At 55.6% G+C, this 23,284-nt stretch overlaps 1 protein-coding gene across 2 annotated transcripts in view; it reads right to left on the bottom strand.

Annotated features, from left to right (window-relative positions):
• Positions 1–7,641: 7,641 nt before the first annotated feature.
• NCKAP1L (NCK associated protein 1 like) overlaps positions 7,642–23,284 on the bottom strand; it is a 123,434-nt gene continuing 107,791 nt past the window's right edge. For both annotated transcript variants that reach the window (XM_048834430.2, XM_048834427.2), the window contains exons 27-31: positions 22,813–22,906; positions 21,549–21,665; positions 20,161–20,270; positions 11,083–11,172; positions 7,642–8,199 (exon numbers count right to left, since the gene is read on the bottom strand). In XM_048834430.2, the coding sequence (XP_048690387.2) occupies positions 8,074–8,199; positions 11,083–11,172; positions 20,161–20,270; positions 21,549–21,665; positions 22,813–22,906 (537 nt within the window). In that variant the 3' untranslated portion in view covers positions 7,642–8,073. The remainder of the gene's footprint in view (positions 8,200–11,082; positions 11,173–20,160; positions 20,271–21,548; positions 21,666–22,812; positions 22,907–23,284) is intronic.

Here is a 23,284-nt window from a genome sequence, read left to right as displayed (position 1 = left end):
GTCAGCTCTGGCTCCATGACTCAGCGCCAGGGGATGGTAGTGGGGTGGGGGGAGGAAATGCCCCTGTTTAAGGGCCCCTTCTCACACCTGTGCCGGTTCCCTGTGCTCAGTGGCCCAGGAGGAGCTGTGCTCATAAGCTGCACCCATCCTGTGGGGATGGTCATACCCAGGCTGGTCTATCAGCCGGGAAAGGACGCTGGTGTGAGCAGCGGACTGAGCGGTCTGGCCCGGCTTGAGGGGCTGGGGTGTCTATGTCGCTGAGGGCTTGGGCTGCAAGAGTCCAGTGGACATGGGCCAGGCTGTCCCCCCTTCCCCAGTCACAGCCTTTGGGCAAAATACCGAATCACAGGTGCCCCAGCACTGCACCTGACCTCAGAGTCTGGGCCTTCTGTCCAGCGAGTGGGATGCTCTGAAATGCAAACTATTGACTGGAGAGGCCGTGAGTCGAGTGGGGGGCTGGGAGCCAGGACTCCTGGGTTCTCTTCCCAGCTCTGGGTAGGGGAGTGGAGTTTAATGGATTAGAGCAGAGGGGGCCGGGGCACCAGGACTGGGTTCTGTTCCTAGCTTGGGGCAAGTTACTTCACCTCTCTGCCCACATGTAAAATGGGGTAATGATGCCAAATCCCTTCCTGGCTGAAACAGTGACACCGAGACCTGTATAAACCCTCATGGTGAGCGCACGACCCCTCCACACAACTGGCAGGAGTTCTGGCTCCCCCTCCCACCAGCGTCCTGGCCAGATTCCTTCCCTCAAGCCCCCTGCAGTTTCCCCTGGATGCGGGGCTCTTCTTCACTTCCTGCCTAACTGGCTAGCAGTGTTGCTGTGCTCATTTAAACAGCTGCTGCACCTCACTCCAGAGGTGGCTGCTTGTCAGTGGTGGGAAGGACTTTCCTGTGAATGGCACCGGGCAGTGTTTAGTCAAACAGTGCTGGAGAAATGCCAGCACAGTGATATTAGTGCATGAATGATGAGCCAGATCCTTTGCCTTTGGGCCCTGATCTGAGCGTGGCTGCCCTGATTTACACTGGCGCTGGCCCCATCTCTGTCGAACCCTAAAATCAGACACACCTACCTCACCCAGCCACTGCTGCAGGGGAGGCTGCCTGAGCCCGGGGTGCTGTGGGGACCAAGTGGCTCGGTGCAGCCGGCAGCAGGGGCTTTGGGGCAAGGATGAAATGAGCCAGCGCTAACAGTAAACCCCAGCCAGTAGCGGAGCTGAGCGTTTCCCTGAGCCTGCACCGAGGAGGAGGCTGTGGGTGGCTCTGGCTCAGTGGGGAGCCTGGGCCCGGCTGCCTGCAGAAGTGTGTTTGTCAATTCCAGAACCATTGGAGTGGGAAGGGATGATGGAGCCAGGGAGACCATGCAAAACTTCAACTTCTTGAGATATTTGTTGAGGTTTCACAGGTCCAGTTTGGGTCTTAGGGGGACTTCGTCCACAGCTCCCACCTGCAGAAGGCCCTGCATCTCCTGAGCGAGCAGGATCTTGTGAGAGGGGACCCTGAAGAGGGATGGGGAGGTCGGGGGAACAGAAATAAATTGAAGGACATAACCCTGAGCCACAGTACTGAGGACCCATTGGTCCGATGTTATAGAGGCTCAGGCCTGGAGGAAAGGGGACAGGAGGTTGAAGAAAATCCGGGAAACAGGATCCAGGACACAGGCTGAAAGGTCGCCCTCGAGCGCACCCTCAAAATGCCTGCTGTCACGGAGTCCCTGGGCGATGCTCTGGAACTGCTCCCCATGAAGCCAGTCAGGACTCTGGGGCAGTCGCCTTTCTGTGAGCAGCCTGTCTTCAGGACACGCAGCTCACACAGCTTCCACCTTCCTGGGTCTGACCTCGGAGCATTCAGCATCCTCTGCCCCTCCGTGCGCTTCCCACAGCGAGTCCGCTCAGGCGGGGCTCCTGGGGAAGCCAGAGGGTCCTGCACCCCAACTTCGCAGTCAGACGTGACTCTCAGCCAGCCAGTAAAACAGAAGGTTTATTAGACGACAGGAACATGGTCTAAAACAGAGCTTGCAGGTGCAGAGAACGGGACCCCTCAGCTGGGTCCATTTTGGGGGGCAGTGAGCCAGACAACCACGTCTGCACTTCACTCCATGTCCCAGCCAGCCCCAAACTGAAAACCCCCTCCAGCCCCTCCTCCTCTGGGCTTTGTTCCTTTCCCGGGCCAGGTGGTCACCTGATTCCTTTGTTCTCCAACCCTTCAGCTCTCACCTTGCAGGGGGGGGAAGGGCCCAGGCCATCAGTTGCCAGGAAACAGGGTGTTGGCCATTCTCTGTGTCCAGACTCCTGCACACACCTGCCCTCTAGGGCTCTGCAATGATCACACACCCTTACTCCACCCCCTAGATACTTAAGAACTGCCTAGGGGAAACTGAGGCACCCCCACACTATTCAGAGGAAACATTAAGAACAGTCCCACTTCGTCACACCTGCTCACCACCTTGCTGGTTGTAGGTGAAGCTCAAATGAGCGGAGACATTGGCCGGTGGCCTTACCAGCACTTATAGGTCTTGCCCTTCTTGCGGAAGGGCTCCAACCGAGGCTGACTTTGCAGCTTAAACCTCTTCCTTGCCAGCCCCAGGGTGTACAGGCCCAGGGTCCACAGGGTTGCCCTCAAGTCTTTTAGACCATGCAACTTGATATCTGTTTGTTCGGAGAACAATGCTAGAACGTCGAACGCGAGGTCCTGGATTGACTGCTGAACCTCTGTGGAAACGCCCGAGGATTGTAACCACTGGTCTCATGGAGATGGCTGCAGCCATGGTTCATGCCACAGAGTCTGCCATATCTGAGGCCGATTGGAGGGCTGCCCTTGCCACCGCCTTGCCCTCTTCGAGGATTGCCAGGAATTCCTTCCTGGGGTCCTCTGGCAGCAAGTCCGAGGACTTGGCTATGAACTGCCAGATGTTAAAGTCATAGCCGCCCAGAAAGGCCTGGTGGTTAGCCACTCGCAGCTGGAGGCTGGAAGATGAATACATTTTTCTTCCAAAGAGATCGAGCCTCTTTGCCGCTTTATTTTTAGGTGTCGTACCTGGTTGACTCTGCCTGTCTCGCTCATTGACTGCAGACACCACCAGTGAGCTTGGGGGAGGGTGAGTGTACAGGTATTCATAACCCGTAGCAAGCACAGAGTATTTACGTTCTGCCTGCTTGGAAATGGGGGGGGGGCAGCGATGAAGGCATCTGCCACAGGGACTTAGTAATTTTTGCCACCCCCTTGTGCACCTGGCAGGGGCTGCCGAACTTAGCACGTCGAAGAGGGAGTGTGAGGGCTCGGCCAACTCCTTAGCTTCTAGCCCCAGGTTCGAGGCGACCCTCTTCAAAAGCTCTTGATGAGCCTTGGCATCATTCTGGGGGACCAGGTGAAAGGGCCTCGTAACAGCTTCATCAGGTGAGGATGAAGAGGGGGCAGGTACCGGCGGGTCTGCCACCACCGATGCCTCCTCCACCCTAATCTCTCCTATACACACTGCAGAGGCCATCTACTCCAGCTCATGCTAGTACGAGCTGCAGAATCTTCAAAAGACATTAAAAAGCCATACATTTAATGGCTTTTTATACTCTTTTTTTCAGCAAGAGTCAAAAGGACTGAATCTCTTGGGAACAAATCGAAGATACACAGGAACTCAAGTTCAAATTAGTCCAACCTGGGAAAATCTGCTGGCTTTCTCATGAGCAATACTTGACTCTTGTCTTAAAATTACTGCAGCCGTTATTACTGGCTTTGGAAAGTATCCACCAAGATAGGACAGATCTAAGTAGTGAGGTTTGCAGACTACTTTTGTTATTAAGTTGAGAGAAGACTATCACCATTCCCTCTTTTGTAAGTCTACTGTTGAAACCACTTTGGGTCATTAAACAATGTCATCCAGGCATCTGTTACAACAGTAGTAGCTCTTTGTCCAGCAATAGACGCTACCCTTGGATCAATCAGAGATATCCATTGAAAATTTACTGGAAGAAGCAAAGACTTCAGTCCAGAAGTTGACTAATGAAGGTACTTATATTAACTCCTTAACTGAAGAGGACAAGAAGAGTTTGTTAAGCCAGCTGAAAAAGTACACAGACTTGATTCTTACAAATCTACAATAGTGATTTCTGGATTCTGCTCAACCTCTACGGAGCTTTTACAGATCCCTGTCTTATAAAACACCGACCGCTGAGTGGAGTGAGGCACTACCAGCAATGGGGCTGCCGTGCGCTCAGGACAGAATAGAGACTTTTGAACACTGAGTGGAATATCATACAATGAATGAATGAAGATTTAACTTAAACTTCTTTATCATCACTAGTGGCTAGACCCGATCTTTGTGCTGTTTCCTGGGATGAAAGAAGTAGGAATTCATCTCTTGCTACTCCCAGTCACAACAGCCACAGCTGAGCGTTCTTCTTCCCCATTGAATAGAATTTTGTGTTCTGAAAGAAGTCGCCTTCTGTCTGATCCTGAGCATATCATGAAGGACTGGAAGTAACAGACACACAAGAAGACACCAAAGAGTTGTGCAGAACTACAACAAGAAACCAAGATGGATGTAGATGGAGTGCTTCATAGGAGGCTTGAGTAGCCAACTTTAATTTTTGTGACAATTTTAAAACATGATTTAAATCTAATAAAATGGTCATGAAACATTTTTCAGTTTTTACTATGATGCCATACAGCCCACCTTCGCCCTCACAGTCTCAACCCTCACCCCCCACCCCCGAATTTTCCAACACCATCCCCTAATTTCATTTCCTGGGGAAAACACTGGGTCCATCCAACGTGGGGCACAATCAGATCAAAACCTCCAAAGTTGTGGTGGGACGGAGCTGTCATCCCACCCCAGCATCATGTGCAAGCCTGTCCTGGGGCCAGGAAGCCAGCTCCTTACTTCCAGCTCCTGTTCAGGGACCTTCAGACTCCCTCTGCCCTGGCCACACTCCCAACCTCAGGGGTCCCAGATGTAGCTCATCCGTGGCCACTAGTTCCACCCCCAGGGGCCTTGGGAGCTTTGCCTTCCGATCCATCATGACTGAGGAGAGGACTGGAGAGGAGCAAACGAGGCGGGGGGGGGGGGGGGGTCTTGGGAGGAAGAGGCAGCATGATGGCAGGGGCTGGTGGAGAAGGGGCAGAGTGAGCACGGAGTCTTGGGGAAAGAGGCGGAGCGAGGTCAGGGCCGTGGGAAAAGGGGTGGGGTGAGGGCAGGGCCTGGGAAGCGTCAGCGCAAGGGCAGTGGCTCAGAGAGAAGGAGCAGGGCCCCAGGGGTGCGGCACGGGGGGGCGGGGCCATAGTTCAGGTGCCTTTGCCCTTCCCCCCATCTTTAGGGCGCTTCCGCTGCTTCTGCAAAAGAGCCAGATGATGCTCAATGAAGGTGAAAGCTATGCATTAAACTCTTTGATGCATAGGCCATAATTAACCTGTGGAACTCACCACCACAAGGATTTGTGCTTAGTAGGGTTGGATCATGTGAACGTCCGGTCATGGTGGAGGGCATAAAGGACACTTAGCTGAAGTCAGGCATCAGGGCCAGACTCACAAACAAGTTCAGCTCCATTGAGACACCTAAAGGAAACAAGTGGCTTCTCTAACATGCTCCAGCCCTGGTAGTTCCTCCTCAGTGATGCCACGAGATCTCCCAAGGAGAGGGGCTCCGCTTAGGGTCTGGGGCAGCTGGGCAGGTTATTCAATAATTGCCCCCAGGGGGCTCTCACCCCTGGGTCTGAGACAGGAGACTGGGCTAGCTGGATGCTTGGTCTGATCTGGATCAGCAGGCCCCGTGCTTCTTCGGCAAGGCAGAGAGGTTTGCTTCGGAGGCTGTCATTGCGGGGCTGGGCCAGGGGCACTGGTGCTGATGGATCATGTGCGTGTGGGTCTAAGGATTGGGTCCCACGTCAGCAGGGCTCCCAGGGAGCACGTTAGGAGCTGAGCTCAGGCGACGCCATCCCGGGTGGAGATTCAATGTGCCAGGAACCGACTGTGGCTGGTTTCAGCACCCTCCTGGCGGCCTCAGCCCCGCAGGGCTGAGCACGGCCCGAGGGCAAACAAAGGGATCTCCAGCTCAAACAGGAATTCTAGTGGGGCAGGTCTCTGGCCTGTGCTGTACAGCAGCTGAGACCAGACAGTCACAGTGGTCCCTTCTGGCCTTGAGATCTATGAATGAATGACCCCTCGTGCCCCCCTCTGCTCTCACTGGGGATGGGGAGGAGTTCACCCTGTCTCCCCCAAGGGAGGATGGGTAAGTCCGGGAGGAAAGGTGTGGTGTGGGACTGCCCTGGGGGAAATCCCGTTCCCCCCTTCACTGACCCTCAGTCTGGCGGAGAATTCCAGGGTGGAGACTTTTTAATAAATCAAAATCCTTCCTTTTAAATAACGCCTAAAATGGCTGTGGCCTGGCAGCCCTGACTCTGGGGCCAGCTCCTGGCAAGGAGCAAAGCCATGAAGTGAAGGAGTCTGCGCCTGGGCTGGGGCTGCATGGGGCCAAGAACTGGCCAGCCGGAGCCAGTTCCCATGGGTCCAAGCCACAGCCCATCCCAGAGGAGGTCTAACCATCCCATCTCCCTGCACAGGCCTTGGGGCTTCACTTTCATTGCTGGCAAGTTCGGCTGAGGAGCAATTTCCATCTCTCCAGCAAGGGAGATAGAACAGCTGGGAAGGGGCAGGTGGGTGGGTCAGTATCATCATCTCCATTACAGAGATGGGCAAACAGGCTCAGAGAGGGGCTGGGACTCACTCAAGTCCACAGCAGGGCCACAAATAGAACACAGGAGTCCTGCTTCCAGCTCCTCTGTTCAAGCCGCCTAGACCACACTCCCTTGCCAGAGCTGGGGATAGAGCCCAGGAGTCCTGACTCCCAGCCTCTGGCTCTAACCACTCCACTATGCTACCTCCTTTTGGAAAGGGGATGCATGTTGTCACGCTGCCTGGAGCAGCTCACAACCGTGAGTGCCGAGTCAGGCAGACTCTCAGAAGCAGGGCAGATACCCCAAGTTGGTGGTATGTTCTGTAATTAGATTTCACCAAGCCAGTAACAAATGTGAACTCCTGAATTGCTGTACCAGCCTTACCATGGAATCACAGACCCTCCACTCAGACTCTCCAGCCTATCTTGCTGCCCAGACAAACTGGACTTTGTGATAAGACGGTTACTTACACTAAAAATCACATCACATTTAGATTGCTCCCAAGAGACTGGCTGTCACTTACCCCAGATCAATTGGTACTTTAGATCTTACAAGAAAGACAACACTGGCAGCCAATTCCATAGTAAACTAAAGATTTATTAGCTAAGAAATGGAAATGAGAGTTCTAGAGATGTTAAAGCAGGTGAACTACACACACAGGTGATTCACAGTTAGTAATGCCAAATGGTGGGAGTGATGTAATAAACTGACAGTTTCCCAAAAGTCTTTTATGGGTACCCAGGTTGTCTCTAGGGATCTCTGCTTTGCATCTGCTACACTTCCCTGTCAGAGTCCAAACAGTCTAGAGATGAGAGATCTTTCCTTGAATCCAGACTTCCAGCTTCTCACAGAAAACAAGCTGTCAGGGTCACTACCCACGAGGGCTTTTCCTTTGATGACAGTGAGTGCGGAAAGCATTTGCAGGCTTTGACCTCTGGTCATCACACACAAAGACCACTTGCTTTGAAATTAGCACTTTTCTGTGAAAGTTTTTATTAGCATTGCACAAGGCTTCTTTCTCGTTTGATGGTTCATTTGCTGGGTTATTTAGTTACAGAGGAATACACAATATAAATGTTTGCTACTCCATTATAATGGGATACAGAGAAGTGAAAACAATACAAGAAACATCCCACTAGTTTTCATGAAGTTTCAACACAACACCAGCTACACTCTTATACATTTAACAATCACTTTGATCTACACTGATACACAAGGGAATTGGCCTGGGGCTCTGGCATGAGCTGGCACCTGCTCTGCCAGCATCACAAATGGGCATGCAAATACGTACAGCCCTTAAGCCCTATGGCAATATGGGAGCCCGCTCTGCGACCTGGAAGGTGCGCTCATTTGCAATGCGTCAGGGAAGGGGTGGGCAAAGGGAGGTGGGGAGCCCAGGCTGCAGCTGTCAGTGGGCAGGGAGTTTGCTCAGCACGAAAGCCCTGTGCACCTCGCGGTAGGCATTGCGGAGCAGCACATAGGGGAAGCAGGTCTCCAGCATGTCGACCGTCAGGAAGGACGACTCCTCCACGATCTGAAAGAGACACGCAGAAGAGCAGCATCAAGGCCTGTCTCCACCACATGTCCCAGCGTATGGCCCCACGGAGAAGGGGAACCCCGGGCACGGCTGCCACATGGGCCTTCTGGAGACCTCTGGGTATTTCATGGGGTGGTCAGCAGCGGGGTTGGCAGCAATAACGGCAATTGCCCTAGAGAGAGCCAGGTGGCTGGGCACGTAGACCTCAGGGACTGGGCACCCTAGCGAGTCAGGAGTAAAGGACCAGCTGCAGGGAATGGCAGGGGGAAAGGCAGGGCTGCTGGCTAAGGGACTGCCTGGGGACTCAGCAGACCTGGGTTCTCCCCTGTCTCCCTGGGGAACTCGTCTCTGCTCTGTGCCTCAGTTTACCCATCTGTACTAGGGGGTGACCTACAGCAGTGAAGAAGGGATAATTCATTAATCTGGGATCCTGCAGGGCAACAGGCGAGAGAGGGGATCGGTGACTTTCCTGAAGTCAGGGAGCAAGGCAATGGCAGTGCAGGGGATAGAACCCAGGAGTCCTGGCACCCTTTGCATGGAACAACTAGGCAGGGGAGGCCAGTGTCCATAACTGAGTGTCTTGCCCTCCCCTTTGCTCTGCAGATGTTAAGGCTACAGCTGTGGCAGAAATTCACACTGACCCTTGAGTAAAAGTGCTTCAGAAAGAAAGAACAGTGCTGCCCCTGGGAAATGAGGGGCCGGGAGGGGGCTGTGACGGCTGGACATCAGAGGAAAGCTGGGCCATGTCTCCAGGAGAGTCACAGCGTTCACTTTCAAAAGGGCTTAGCCCGCTCCTTGGATGGGGCCTTCCTTTCCTGAAAGCCCTGGCGGAGCAGGGTGGGCAGACTGGGAGATGGTCGTGGGATCATAACTGGCAGCCCCCCCTTCCCCCACAGCACACCTAGCCATCGCCCGTGGCTGGGGGACGGGGACGGGGCATCAAGCCGGGAGCAGAACATCTCCCCTGAAACTTCCCAGCAGGGAGAGGCTGGGTGAGAGGGGAGCCTCCGACGCCAGCGCTGGATGAATGGAGGGGGGGTCCAGTGGGTTTCCTTCTGTCTCTAGTGCGTGTGGGTCAGGGCAGATGGACCCAGCACCCTCCATTCACAAGACCAAGGAGCCAGGGACAGGGGTGTAAGAACAATTTGTACTGGTTCCCCAGCACCTCTCGTTCCAGCACCCCTGGGCCCTGGCCAGGGATGAGCCCAGGGCCGGTGCCCACTCTGCTGTCCCTGCTCCCCAGGCAATGCTGCATGGGGCGGCCCATCCCCCCCAGGCACCCGAGGGGGTGGGGGTGGGGGCTCAGAGTGGACAGGGACTGCAACAGCCATGGAATCCAGCATCCCCGAACCCAGCTGTGGAATTTCCCTCTCACCCGATGCAGCCCTGCTGCCAGGCTCTGTGCTTGCCCGCCTAGGTGTCACAGGACCATGGGTCTGGCTCAGCAGCCGAGCTAGGCACAGAGCCCATGTGCTGGGCTCAGCAGCGCTCTCCCCAGATGGGGACAATGAGCCCAGGCAGCCTCATTCATAAGCTCTAGATTGAAACATTTGCATTTAAATTGCTTTGCTGCCAACACCCTGCTCCCCGAATACCAATCACGGGCAGCGGACGGGGGAGCCCTCGCCTTCCCCAGACACAGCCGTCTCCTCCCGTCAGGGCAGAAATCAATATCCTTCCAGTGCTAATGGAGACAGATAGCTGGCTGCCCAGCCTGCACGGGGGCTGGGACTGCCTGGCGCAAGGGGGTACAGAATCTGGTGCCAATAGGGCAGCGCCAGGGGTAGCAGCTGCCTTCTTAGAGACCCCCCCTCTCACCTGCACCCCCTGCCCCACACATTAGAGGGGAATGACAGGTGCATTAAACAGCCAAGGAGGGGTCTCTCCCCAATGGAGAGCAGCTAGGAAGTGGGGGACAGGGGAGGCTGGGTGCATGCTGTGATCTCGGCCCACTGAAGAAGAGGCTGGACCTGCTGATCTAAACTTCCAGGGACTGAAGCCCGGACCCCTCTGACAGCAGCTCAGCAGCCCCACTGACGGTAAATCCAAGTAAGGGCCAACGGTACCCACAGTTCCAAAACCATCCACCAGGGACCAGTGAGGAGGGCACACACCGGGCCCTGGCAGTGCAGGGGCAAGAGGCATGAGCTCTGCCCTGGACGCAGCCTGCCTACCGCCTGCTCTCCGACTCCTCGGGGAAACCTGGGCCCGGCAGGGTGACTGTGGAATGCACTGACAGAGGGGCGTGGGCACAGTGCCCTCTAGCGCCGACCCCAGGCACTACAGCTGCTTTCCTTGTGCAGTGGCAGGGGCTTGCGTGTGGTGCTGGGGGTTCGACCCCCGCTGAGTGCCAGAGCACTTGCCTATACAGGGGGCTGGCTGAGCAAGGAGACAGGGGCTCTGTCAATCTGTGGGGCCATGATCTCACCCCAGAGACAGCGGCTCGGTCCCCAGGAGGGGACAGATCAGGCTGCCATGAGAGAGCAGTCACCCGGGAGGCAATGGCCCATCGCTGGGGCTGGATGTGAGAACCACGGGAAGCAGCTCGCCCTGCTCTGCCCCCAGCAGCACCAGGGCAGCTGGAAAGCCCAGGCTGTAGGGGGACAGCCTGAAACCTAACCCAAGGCCTGGGAAGGGAGCCTGTCTCTGCTCTGCTGACTGCTTTTATCCCCTGCCCTGGGAATAAGAGCAGGGGAGGAGGCAGGTGCGGGAGCTCGTGGCTGGAAGCTCTGTGGGAGCCCAGCCTCACCTCCAGTCTGGGAGCAGCTCAGCACTGGGCCACCCAAATCCTACCGAGGCCCAGAGTGCGTGGGGGTGTCTCTTAGCCCGAGTGTCTGCCAGGGGGATCTGTCCATTGTCCCCAGAGCGCAGAAGCCTCACCAGGTGCATCAGCAGGGAGATGGATTCACGGTTCTTGGATCGGAGCTTGTCGGTCTCTTGTCCCAGCTGCAGGAGGCTCACGGACGCCAGCTGTGAGGAGGGAGAGAGAGATGAGCACTCGGGCTCTGCCCGCAGCGCCTCAGCAGAGTCTCCAGTTAATGAGGAAAGCGAACCCACAGAGCCCCCTGGCCGGGTCTGTTGCTTTGCAGAGCGTGGCTGGGCTAGGGCCTAGGGCAATGCCTCTGGGGTGTGGCGGGGAAGGGGTGGAGTGTCCACGGTGCGTGGGGAAGGGCGCTGAGGGCACCTGAGGGGCTGAACTTTGCTAAACACATCTCAGTAATGAAAACTGGCTCCAAAGATTAAGACCTGTTGGCTTCTCCAGTGCCTGGGGATGGGGCAGGGCAGAGGCCTGCCCTGAGCAGGGGCCCTGACGGCTCCTATTCCAGCCCCAGCGCGGCACCGAGCCTGGAGAGGGGGAAAGGGTTCCTGAAGTAGAGACTCACCGGGCACAGGGAGACAGCTCTTCGCCCGCCCCCTTTCCTGGCCCCTGGGTTGGGGACCAGCTGGGGAAGCTCCGAGCTGGCAGGGAGCTAGCACCAGGACCTTTTGGAGCTTGGAACTGGAACATCAGGGAGCTTGTGACAGAGCAAATCAGTGACCTGCCTTCACCAGGATCAACGGGACCAAAGAGACGTCTGGGCTGGGAGACCGTCTCTGACACCAGCCTTAGCTGGGCCGGAGGAGCAAGGTGAAAATGTTCATGGGGCACCTGGGCAGCTGCCAACGGTGCATTGGCCAGAGCTGCAAAAGGGCTTAGCTCCCATTGTTCGGGATGAGAGGGGGTTCTCCATTGTTCCTACTTGGGGGATTCGTTCTCAGCAGAGGAGGGGGATTCTCCGTTGTTTGCGGCGGGGGGGGGGAGGAGGACTCATCATTGTTTGCAGTGAGGGGAGGGGGCTCTCCATTGTTCACAGCAGGGGGAGAGGGATTTTCCATTGTTCTCAGTGAGGGGGGAGGGCAATTCTCCATTATTCGCAGCAGGGGGAGGGGAATTCTCCATTGTTCTAAATGAGGGAGGAGATTTTCCATTGTTCTCTATGCAGGGAAGTGGATTTTCCATTGTTCTCAGTGCGGGGGAGGGGGATTCTCCACTGTTTGCCAGCAGGGGGAGGGGAATTCTCCATTGCTGTCAGGGGGAGCTGCTGGGTGTTCAGCACTTTTGACAGTCCCTCCCCACCTGTCCAATCCCATTAGCTGAATCTCAGAACCGGGTCAGCTCCCCATGCAGGGCCCAAAGAGAGGGGCAGCCAGAGGCTCCCAAACTCGGGGGATGTTGACACACACCCAGGTGAAAGGCTGGCTTTGCTCTCCCTAGTGCTGGGCCTAGGGTGACCAGACAGCAAGTGTGAAAAATGGGGATGGGGTGGGGGGTTAATAGGAGCCTATATAAGAAAAAGCCCCAAATATCGGGACTGTCCCTATAAAATCGGGACATCTGGTCATCCTAGCTGGGCCCAGACTCACACCTCCACTTCCACCCGCCTCGCCAGTCCATGTGCAGGATACAACATCCCCCCGATCCCAGCCAGCTGTGGTTTGGGGGGCAAGCCACGGCCCGGCCTCCTTGGCCCCCCTCTGCCACTCACACAGTCAGAATTGCTTCTTCCAGAGGCATGGGCCCACTCCCAGCTCAACCCCTTCCAACAGCCTGGGAGCTGCGTGGTTAGTGCTGCCATGTGGTGGGCACTGATCAGAGCAGGGCCCCCCTCGTGAGCAATGGTGGAATAACCTTCCTGACCCCACTCAGCCAGTGCATGGGGTTTGCCCTGAAGCAAGAGGAGATTACAGTCTGAGCCCATGTCTACAGGACCGGGACTGCAACAGTGCTGTAGCCAAGCTGTTGTAGTGGCATATTGACAACACTTCCTACAGCAAGAGAAGGGGTTTTTCCATTGTGCTAGGAGCCCCTCACAGCCCCTCTAGGGATGGTAGCTGGCTTGATGGAAACATTCTTCCCTCGACCTGGCTGCATCTCCATGGGGGGGTTGGTCACACACCCCTGGGCGCTACAGATACATCGACCTAAACTTTTAAGTGTAGAACAGGCCTGAACAGACAGACTGACAGACCCATCTCCGCGAGCAAGCACGCCTTCGCTCCATGCCGGGACGCTGGGGTAGGCGAGAACGGCACCCCCTAGTGAGTCGCCGGCACCACTGGCCCCAAGCCATGGGGTGTGATGGAATCCCCACCCCTGAAACATTCCCAGCTGTTGTGGGCTGTGAGCTGCCCAGGGGGACGGCACTGATGATCTAACAGGCTCTGTGATTCGTGAAGGGCAACCCGGGCTTGGCACCTGTCCTCAGCGTTATTTATCTCTGCAGATGCCTGGATACCTCCCCATGCCCTGCATCTGTCTCCAGATCTCTGTGCTGGCCTATGAGTGTGCAGCAGCGGGCAGCGAACGGCATGCAGAGCCCAGATGGTTTGTTTTCGGCTGCCCCCCGCAGCTGAGAGCTCAGCGCTGCCTGCCCTTGGCATGCTCTCACTACCAGCCAGCTGTGAGGCTCTCCAAGGAGCAGCCTCAGCTCCTCCACCAGTGTCTGGGCTTTGCAAAGTGCCTGGATTTCCTCCCTGTAGAACGTGCACATTGATGCTGGGGTCTGCCCTCCGCCGCATGAGAATACGTCAATGTATCTGATCTCACACACACCGAGGTCAGTTAGGAGCAGCTTCATTGCAGTAAATGGAGATACACCAGTGCAAGTGAGATCAGGAGCAGGCCTGAGTAACCAGCCCCCCTCAGCAGCTGAGCCATGCCAGTCACTCGGTGGCTTGGGCCTGCCAGACCCTTAGCCTAGTGCAGCGGGTCAGGACCTCAAAGTAGGTCAGGGCCCTGTTCTAATAGGGTCACCAGGGCTGCCTTGCTGGACTTGCTGGGGCCAAAGCCCAAGCCCAAGGGCATCATCCCTGGGTGGCGGGGCTCAGGTTACAGGCCCCCCACCTGGGGCAGAAGTCCTTGGGCTTCAGTTTTGGGCCACCAGGCTTTGGAACCAAGCAGGGCTCAGGTGGGCTCAGGCTCCAGTCTCCCCTCCTGGGGTCGTGCAGTGATTTTTGTTGTCAGAAGGGGGTCACGGTGCAATGAAGTTTGGGAACCCCTGGCCTCGTGGATTCAGCACTGCACTAGCACCCAGGAGACTAGGCCTGTAGTCCTGGCTTCCTGCTGGGTGATAAGGCTACCAGACACCCTGTTTTTAAAGGGACAGTCCCATATTTAAATCCTCCTGACTTTTTCTTAAAAATGGACAAATTATCCTGTATTTTCTGTCTCCCGCGTCACCAGTACTGGCGGGTCCTGCTGTTGGCCGGATCCCTGCTTGCCAGCCACCTTTCCGCCAGCGGTGAGTGGCGGGTCCAGTGGCCAACGATGGAGGTGGGTGTGGAAGGCTGGTGGCCGGAGAAAGCTGCAGCACGCAGGGCTGGCCGCTCTCCCTGCTGGTCTGTCAGTGCAGCCCCCGCTGTGTGCTGGCTCTCAGCCAGCAGTGACCTGCTCCCCGTCCCTTTTCCGGCTGGGATTGGCTGCGCACTGCGAGCTGCGATGGCTGGTGAGTGCGGGCAGGCACCAGCTGGTTACGTGCCACCTCTACTGCCCACCCATCGGCCCTTTACATGTTCCCCCTCTCGCTGTCCTCTCCCTGCTTTGCCCCTTTGCCCCCCTGCTCCCGAGCGGGGCCCGTCCCACTTCCAGCACTGTGCAAAGAACCAGCCCTTGGTCGGAGTGCTCAGCTCATCAACAGCCTGGCCAGCAGGCTCCTTCCTTCCCCCACTGCCTCTGGCTGGGCTGGCGCCCCAGGGAAGCCCAAGACCCTCCTGCCCAGGGCGCTGACCAGGAGAAGCCAAGCCCTGCATGTGCCAAAGCCCCGCACAGCACAGGGGCTTAGAACCCTCTTCACCCGCCCCCCAGGGAGCATGGGGCTGCTCTGTCCCCTAAGCAGCCTTCTCTGCTGAGCCACCTCTCTGGCCTGGTTTGCTAAAGCCCCTGCAGTCAGGTTCTGTGGGCCCTGGGGCACAAAGCATCCTTAGGGCTTAACCCCTTCCTGCCCAAGCTGTAGCCAGGGGACAGGAGGCATCTGGATTACGTTGGTGGCCAGCAGCAGCCTGGAGGTGTTAGCTGCCTTTCAACACTGTGTGGACAGGAAGGGACAAGCTGCTTCCATCCACTGGGCGGGGTGGTTTGGAGATGAGCTCTGCGAAGACACAGGCCACATCACGCAGACAAACACACCCACACGCCCACACCATGCACCCCGCACCTGGAAGCAGCTCCCATCCCTTCCCTCCCGCCCAAAAGGCTGCTGCTGGCCACATTCTGCTGTGAACCCTGGCAGAAATCTGGGGGGGGTGGCGCATGTGACCCTGCATCCCCCCCGTCCCACGTGTTGCCTTGGGAAGACACTTCCCCTACGTGAGAGAGGTGTATGGGAGGGGGTGTCACCTCTCCCCGCGTGAACCCTAAAGCCTGACAGATAAGAAGCTAAATAAAAAGAATCCAAGTTCGCAGCATTGCTTTTTAACAGGGGCTCAGTCAATTCAATGTTAATGTGAAGGTTTGTACGGCATAGTTCTGATTGATTACCGTTGAACTCGCTTGAATACGAGCAATTTTATCAGGTGCCCCGTGTTCAGCATAGGGAAATATGGCCACCCTACTGGGTGACCTTGGGCAAAACTCTCTGCCTTGGATTCCCACTGGTAAAACAGGGACCGTGATACTGCCCTCCTTTGTAAGGCACTTCAAGAGCTAGAATGATTGAGACTGAAGTATTATTAGCTGGCAACGGTAGTAGTCTGTTATCCTCTAGGTGGACCAGGGAAACACTAGGGGAAATGCAGTTTCAGTTCCCTGTTCTGACACAGACTTCCTGTACGACTGTTACTCGAGGCATGTCCACACTTGCAGTTAAACACCCGCAGCTGTGTCAGCTGACGTGGGCTATGAGGCTGTTTAACTGTGGTGTCAAGTGGGGTGGGTCCCAGAGCCTGTGCTCAAGCATGAGCCTTAATATCTACACCACAATTCAACAGCCCCGGAGCCCGAACCTGAGTCAGCTGACACAGGCCAGGCACGCATGCATTTAATAACAGTGTCGACATATCCTGAGTCTCTCTGTGCCTCAATTCCCCAGCCATATGATGGGGATGCTAGCCCTGCCCTGCCCCCATGGTGCGTGTGGGAATAGATACATTAAAGATTGGGAGATGCACAGATGTTACAGCAATGACTAAGCTATACTGATGCACAATTTACAAGTCTGTTATACTGTGATGCTTCTTCAGTTGGAAGTGAACTGAGAACTAACAATTGTTATACATTGTGGGCCATCAGGAGATGCCAGCTTTTTGTTACTATCATCCCAGGCCAGACCCAAACCAGCAGCTGATCCCTGAGCTCTCGGCAGGGTTTGTGCCTGCAGGTGAAACTTGCCCACAGAAAGGATGGCACTGGCTCGTTTTGCAATCTCTGATGTTTCTAATCAACAATGAATCAGGTTCACTCCCTAGCTGGCTGTTTTCCCACAGGCCAAAAATAATAGTCTGATGCACAAGTCTTTTCCAATCCCCCAACTCCTCCGTCCATCACTCACTGCGAGCCAGGGAGAATGGCACAGGATTGATTTTCTCTGGTGTCTGGCCTTGGGACTCCAGAATTGCATGGAGCAAGGGCTCAAAAGCATGGAAAGTCTGAAACACTCGGAGAGAAAAGAACCAGGAGGCACTGGGAACCAGGCAGTGGCTTGTCCCTCGCTAAATTCCCCCAGTTTAACAGATGGGCCCGCAAAGCCCTGCCAAGACTGAGCTGTGCAGATAGGAGTAAATTGCAATCTTATCCAATATGTCATCTTATTGCTCTCCAAAGGCTCTTGCTTGTTTCTCTTTCCTAGGAAGGAATTTAAATGCCTCTGAAGAGCCCAAACAAGAACTCCCCGGGGAAGGAATCACTGTTTATTGACAGCAGCAGCTGCTCCCTGCTATCCTCCCCTGGGGCATGGTTAATTAGCTTCTGTTATAGTACAGCAGGCCTAGACACCCAAAGGACAGGGCTGGTCACATAAACACTGGGAGACAGCCCCTGCCCTAAAGACCTTACAGTGGAGAAAACAGATAAAGGGGAGGGGGCACAGAGGCAGGTGAAGTGACTTGTCCAAGGTCACACGTCAGGTCAGTAGCAGAGCCAGGATTAGAACACAGCTCTTCCCAAATCCTAGCCCGGGCCTTACCCACCAGCCTATGCCAGAGCCTCCAGCCAGCTTTTACCCCATGTTCAGTCTGCAGCCTGTTTGTTTCCCCCCTGAGCCAGCCCAGCTGGACTCATTTGAGAACCATCCACCTGGATTTTAAATGAAGCCACCACCCACTTTGGACCGCCTAGAAGAGTCCCTTCCCCCGCCAGAGTGACTGGACTGCTCCATGCACTAGGCCATAAACCTCGTCCTTGTTATGCTCCGGCTCAACCAGGAATTAGACCCGGGCAGTGCCATGGCCTGGGCTAGGCAGGAGCTCAGACTACATAGAATCAAAATCAGGATGTAAAGCCTTCAAGTTACAGAGAATCCGCCATTTACCTGCAAGTGACCTGTGCTCCATGCTGCAGAGGAAGACGAAACCCCCTACGGACTCTGCCAATCTGACCTGAGGGAAAATTCCTTCCCAACCCCAGGTAGGGTGATCTTAGACCCTGAGCATGTGGGCAAGACCCAGAGCTCTCCCTATCTAGTGTCCCATCACTGGCCAGTGGAGATATTTGCTGCTAGCTGTCACAGACTGGCTACATGCCATTGTGGGCAGTCCCGTCATCCCATCCCCGCCAGAAATGTATCAAGCTCAGTCAGCCGTGGTTTTTTGCCCCCACTGAAGGGCTGTGAATAAGAGAAAACCTGAAGAGAGAGAGAACAGCACCAAGCTCTGGGCTGGCATCAAACACCATTACATACCTGCCAGAACCCGGCCATCCCACTCAGCTGTACCCTTCTCTGCTCAGCCCCCACCAGGCTCCTCTGAAGCCAATCAAGGGTTAGGGGTGCCAGGACCCAGCCGTGTGCCTGCAGGGCATTTTGCAGGTGTGAGAGCGAGGGTACAAACCTCCTCTGTGCTGAAGTTACCCCCGCAGTGGATATCCCCCCACAGCTCTGATTTTGAGGGGTGCTGAGAAGATAAAACACCAGCTAAAACCAATATGAGCAGTGGATGCTCAGCACCTTCTGAAAATCAGCCCCAGGCGCCTTGAGATGGAACCCACAAACAGTGACCCCCCCAAGTCATTCTTATAGATGTGGCTGTCACCTCCTGCTATAACAGGGGGCCAACCGAGCAGCCTGGCAGCTCTACCCCTCCGGCTGCAGGCCACTGAGAAGGGACTCACCCTTGGCTGGCCATAAGAGCTCGATTTGATGTCCTCAGTTCTCGCTGATCTTCAGCCCCTGGCTGCCTCTAGCATCCCAAAGCACTTTGCACATGTCAATGTACACCCACAGGCGGGTCAGTATCACCCCCCTTTTACAGAAGGGAACAACTGAGGCCAAAAGAAGGGACTTGCCCAAGCTCCCACAGTAGGATCAGGAATAGAACCCAGGAGTCCTGACTGCCAGGCCCCCAGCTCTAACCAATAGTCCTCAAAATAGAAGCCCAGAGTCCTGTCTCCCAGACTGCTACTCTACCCTGGGCCCACACTCCCTTCAACGCTCAGAGTAGATCCCAGGAGTCCTGACCCCAAGTCACCTTTGGCTAATGACAAGACCCCATGGAGCCCTCAGACACACGCACACCCCATGTGGACGGGTTGGAACTGTTCTCAGTTAAAATCTCAGCTAGAAGAACTCACTGATAAGATTCACGTTCTTGCCAGCAATGGCCAGATTTTCAGAGCAGCTCAGCCCCACAGCTCCCACTGGCTGCCTGAGATGGAGATGCAGGGGAGGGGGCTCTAGTGTGCTCAGTGACTCTCCTAATGTGCAGGTACGGTGGGGATGGGTTCCCCATCACTTGCATGGGGAGCTGCTGGGTGCCAGGCGGGAGAAGGGAACCAGCTAGCATGTCAGCTACTTGCTCGGTTGCTGCCAGTGGGAGTCCCTGGCAGGGAGGTGGCTTGGCTGGAACGCAGGTGGTTGTGTCCATCCCTATTGCATTGGACACTCCCTGCCAGCTTACTGTCTGGCAGGGCAGCAGGGACAGCCACTTACTGGGGCTGTCGCCTTTCCCCCAATGCCAGCCGCCTCCAATGCCAGACACCTGGGAGCGGGAGGCCCCTCGGAATCCCAAATCCAAACTCAGTGGGAGATGAATCAGGCAGGTCCAGCCGGCCTTCCCCTCCCACATCCCTGTGCTGTGATTGCTGCGGGGTGATGCCATCCCCCACAGACCCCTGGCTGCCTTCACGCTTGCTAAACACCTGGCGGTGCCTAGGAAGCGGTGCCTAGGCGGTGCCTAGGATGACCCACCTCGTGGGACCCAGGCAGTATTTGCTGTGGTCACTGTGGATGAGGCTCTCTAGCCGGTGCTAGGCAGGAGCTCAGACTGGGTGATCACCCTTCCGGCCTTAACAGCTGGGGAGCTACCAGCTGTCAGGCAGGACACTGAAGTAGCTGAATCCCTGGCCATTCCCATGTGCCTGGGTTGGACCATTTGGAGGATAAACAGACTGTCTCGGGCACGGCCCACCCAAGCAAGAGGTAGCTATGAATTCACTGAGCACCTCATAACCCACATCCTGCAAGCACCAGTTCAGCTGGGGAGAAACGTTCAGTTCACCTTAGGGCGCAGTACTCCCAGTACAGCCTTGGGAGCAGTAGTCACAGCACGCCCTTGGAGGCAGTACTCCCAGCATGCCATCCAGGCAGTACTGCCCGTGCGCTCTGGAGTGCAATACTCCCAATATGCTCTTGGGGGCAGTATTCCAGCATGCCCTTGGGAGCCGTACTCCCAGTACGCTCTAGGGTGCAGTACTCCCAGCATGCCCTCAGGGGCAGTACACCTGGCGCACAAGCCCGCTGCGTGGAATGAGACCCGCCCGCAGCCGCTCACCAGCAGAAACTCCTTGAGGTGCGTCTCAATGTTCTTGCTGTGGATGGTGAAGAGTGCGGCAGACACCTGGATGATGGCTTTGGCCAGGCAGTGGATATTGTTGTTGTACCCTGCAGGGAGAAGGAGACAGGGGGGCTTGGCACTCACAGCTCACTGAACTGCGACTGGACAGGGAGGCTCGGCTTGTCTCCCTACAGCACCCCCAGTGCACCCCCAGCACCGTTACAAAGACACCACCCCTGCATCTAAGGGCCCGATCCTGGGAGCACTTACACATGTGCATCTCAACCCCACTGAAGTCACTGGGGTGAGTCCAGCGCTTATGGCCTGAGGAGGTATTGGCAGCAGAGCTAGGGAAGTATTAATGCCATCGGCACGGCACTGGGGAGACCGCCTCCGGAATACCGGGTGCAGCTGTGGCCAGCCTTGTTGATGAATGAATACCGACTGGCAGAGGCGCAGAGAAGGGCTGCTAAGATGGCCAGGGGATGGCGAACTGATCTTACAGAGGAGACTGGGTCAGCCTAGCAAGTGAGGCTGAGAGGGAGGGGGCTGCTCTCTGCAAACCCTTCGGGGGGAAATGCCAGGGATGGAGCAGAGCTATTGAAGCTAAAGGACAAGGCTGACACAGGAACCCCTGCGGATAAACTGGCCAGGGATAAACGGAGGCTGGAAATGAGAAGCAGGTTTCTAACCATCAGAGGAGGGAGGTTTGGGAACAGCCCCCCCATAGGCAAGAAGCCTCTTGAGTTGGAAGATGGAGCTTGAGATGTTTAGGAAGGGGATAATCTGACGGGGCTGCCGGCAATAGCAGGGGTTGGGATGTGAGCGTCCTTCCAGTCCTGTATTCCTGGGGCAGGATCAGGGCCTAATGCTGAGAAGTCCTCTGCTTGTCACTGATGTGACGTGCACGAGCAGCCCTGTCCCAGCAGGGAGACGTGGGCATTTTTCTTTTTTCGTTTCTGTATTTTTCTTGACAAATTAATTATGGAAATAATTAAACACGTCAGTTGGGGCAGGTTCCCTTGAAATGTGAGTCAGGCCTATGTTAAACAGTTCCGGGACCTCACTCAGCCTTTCCACTAATGTAAGTTGGGGTTGGAGTGCGGAACAGCGCTTGAAACAAGGTCCCGTTTTCTGGGAGTGTGTGTTTTGTAACAAGAACTTCCACAAACTGCCCTGCAGCCTGAGCATTTGCCCCCACCCCGGGGCCATTCACCCAGGAAAGCAGGGTGGTGTCCTGGGACGCCCCCTGTAGGGCAGGATGGGAATCTAGTCATGGAGCACTGACGGCAAAGACACAGATGGCGCCACTGGGCCATTTATCGGCATGTGAGGCGGGTGAATAGATTTTGGCGTTTAGAAAGCAGCCCGTCCCGGCCTCTTACCGTCCATCTCGATGCTGTAAATGGAGAAGGGGTCGGAGGCGAGGAGCGGTAGAGATACAGCCACGAAGACCAGCAGCAGACAGGCTGACTTGTACTCCTCCTCAGGGGACAAGCTGTCTATCAGGCAGAGAGGGAGAAGATGTCCAACCAGAGATTTCAGTAATATGCTCGGTTTACACTGTCCGTTCTTCTCCCCGGCTTGGCGACTTGACTTACAAATATATATATACATATATATATATATAAAATCACCCAGCAGCTGTGACAGGCCAGTAAATTATCTAATAGATGGAGTCAGGTCCCTGCTGCTCCGGAGCTTTGAGTTTTACTGAACATAACTGACACTGCTCAGATTTGCTTGAAGCTGCATGTGTACCATGGAAAAAACTGCCAAAGTGGTGGGGTAAGGGAGAGCTCCCATGGAAGTCCCAGGCTGGTAGGCGGCATGCAGACAGTTGGGGGAGCAGAACCGCGGGGATCCCGGCTGTGTTCCCGGAACGTCCCTGGATCAGCTGCGGCACCTGTGACAATGCTGCGTGTGTTCTGAAGGTGTATTTGTCATCCCTGCCCAAATCTTTATTGGCTTCACTCATTGCACGGAGGCAGCTACTGATGGCTTCTGCCTCCAGCGACAGATGCTTGAGGGTAAGGCAATTCCCCCTTCTAATGGGCTTCCGCTAATAACAAGCTCTTAATGAAGAGAACCCAAAGGTCACTATCATCATTCCCATTTTACAGAGGGGAAACTGAGGTACAGAGCAAGGCAGTGACTTGCTCAAGGTCACCTTAGCTCTTGTATCTTCAAAGCACTTGGCGAACTAAGACCTGGTCCTCACTGGAAAGGTGTCCTGTTTTGGGCATGTCAGGTGTGGGGGGTGATATTGTACTGATATAGTCACCCTGGCACCAGCCCTAGGGGGGATGGCATCCCATTCAGGAATAGCTGGACTGGCATAAAGCCCCTTTAAACTGGAATAACTGCATTCATGCTGGGTGGGGATGTACTGCTTGGACTAGACTGGGATAGTTAAAATGCTACCACTTTCTAGTGTAGACAGGGCCTAACCCATCCAGAGCCTCTCCTTTGTGGGAACTGAGTATTGTTCCAGACACAAACATCTCTAGCATACGTGTCTGGAAACTGGGACAGAAGCATGTGTCACAATTCACAATCACATGTTGAATGAGCGAGTGCAGCCAGAACCCAGGGTGGTGTCAGCGCTGGGAGACTGGGCTAGAGGGCAGCTCCCAGCCTGGCTCTTACCTGTCTTCAGGCTGGAAAGTGCAGTCACCAGGGCTGGGTCAATGTCGCATGGGATCCCGGCAGCCGTGGCCAGCTCGAAGATGCTCAAGGTGACCTGGGGGAAAGACCAGGAGAAGGGAGGGTGTCAGCAAGGCTGGAGAGCTCCCAGGCTCCCTTGCTTCTGTTCCATGTAATGAAACAGCTGCATGTTTATGGGGAAAACAGGGCAGCTGCTGTGAGTGCCTGGTCAGCAGGCCATGGGCTGCGTGAGCTGGGGAGAAACAAGCCACTTGTGCCACATATTGGCACAGCCTCCAGCAGGGACCACAGACAGACCTGTCATTCCCCTGGGAGCATCTCCCTTCCATGCAGAGGAGCTGGGTGCCCAGAGCCCACTGGGATGTGGACACTGGAATGTGTGAAGCACCAGAGGCTGAAGAAAATGGAGCCTGGCAGGGATCAGAAACCCTGTGGGACAGCAGTCGGGACTGTC

This window comes from Caretta caretta, chromosome 20 (assembly GCF_965140235.1).
Source record: "Caretta caretta isolate rCarCar2 chromosome 20, rCarCar1.hap1, whole genome shotgun sequence".
NCBI classification, from domain to species: domain Eukaryota; kingdom Metazoa; phylum Chordata; order Testudines; family Cheloniidae; genus Caretta; species Caretta caretta.
This window is presented reverse-complemented; position numbering and strand designations above follow the sequence as displayed.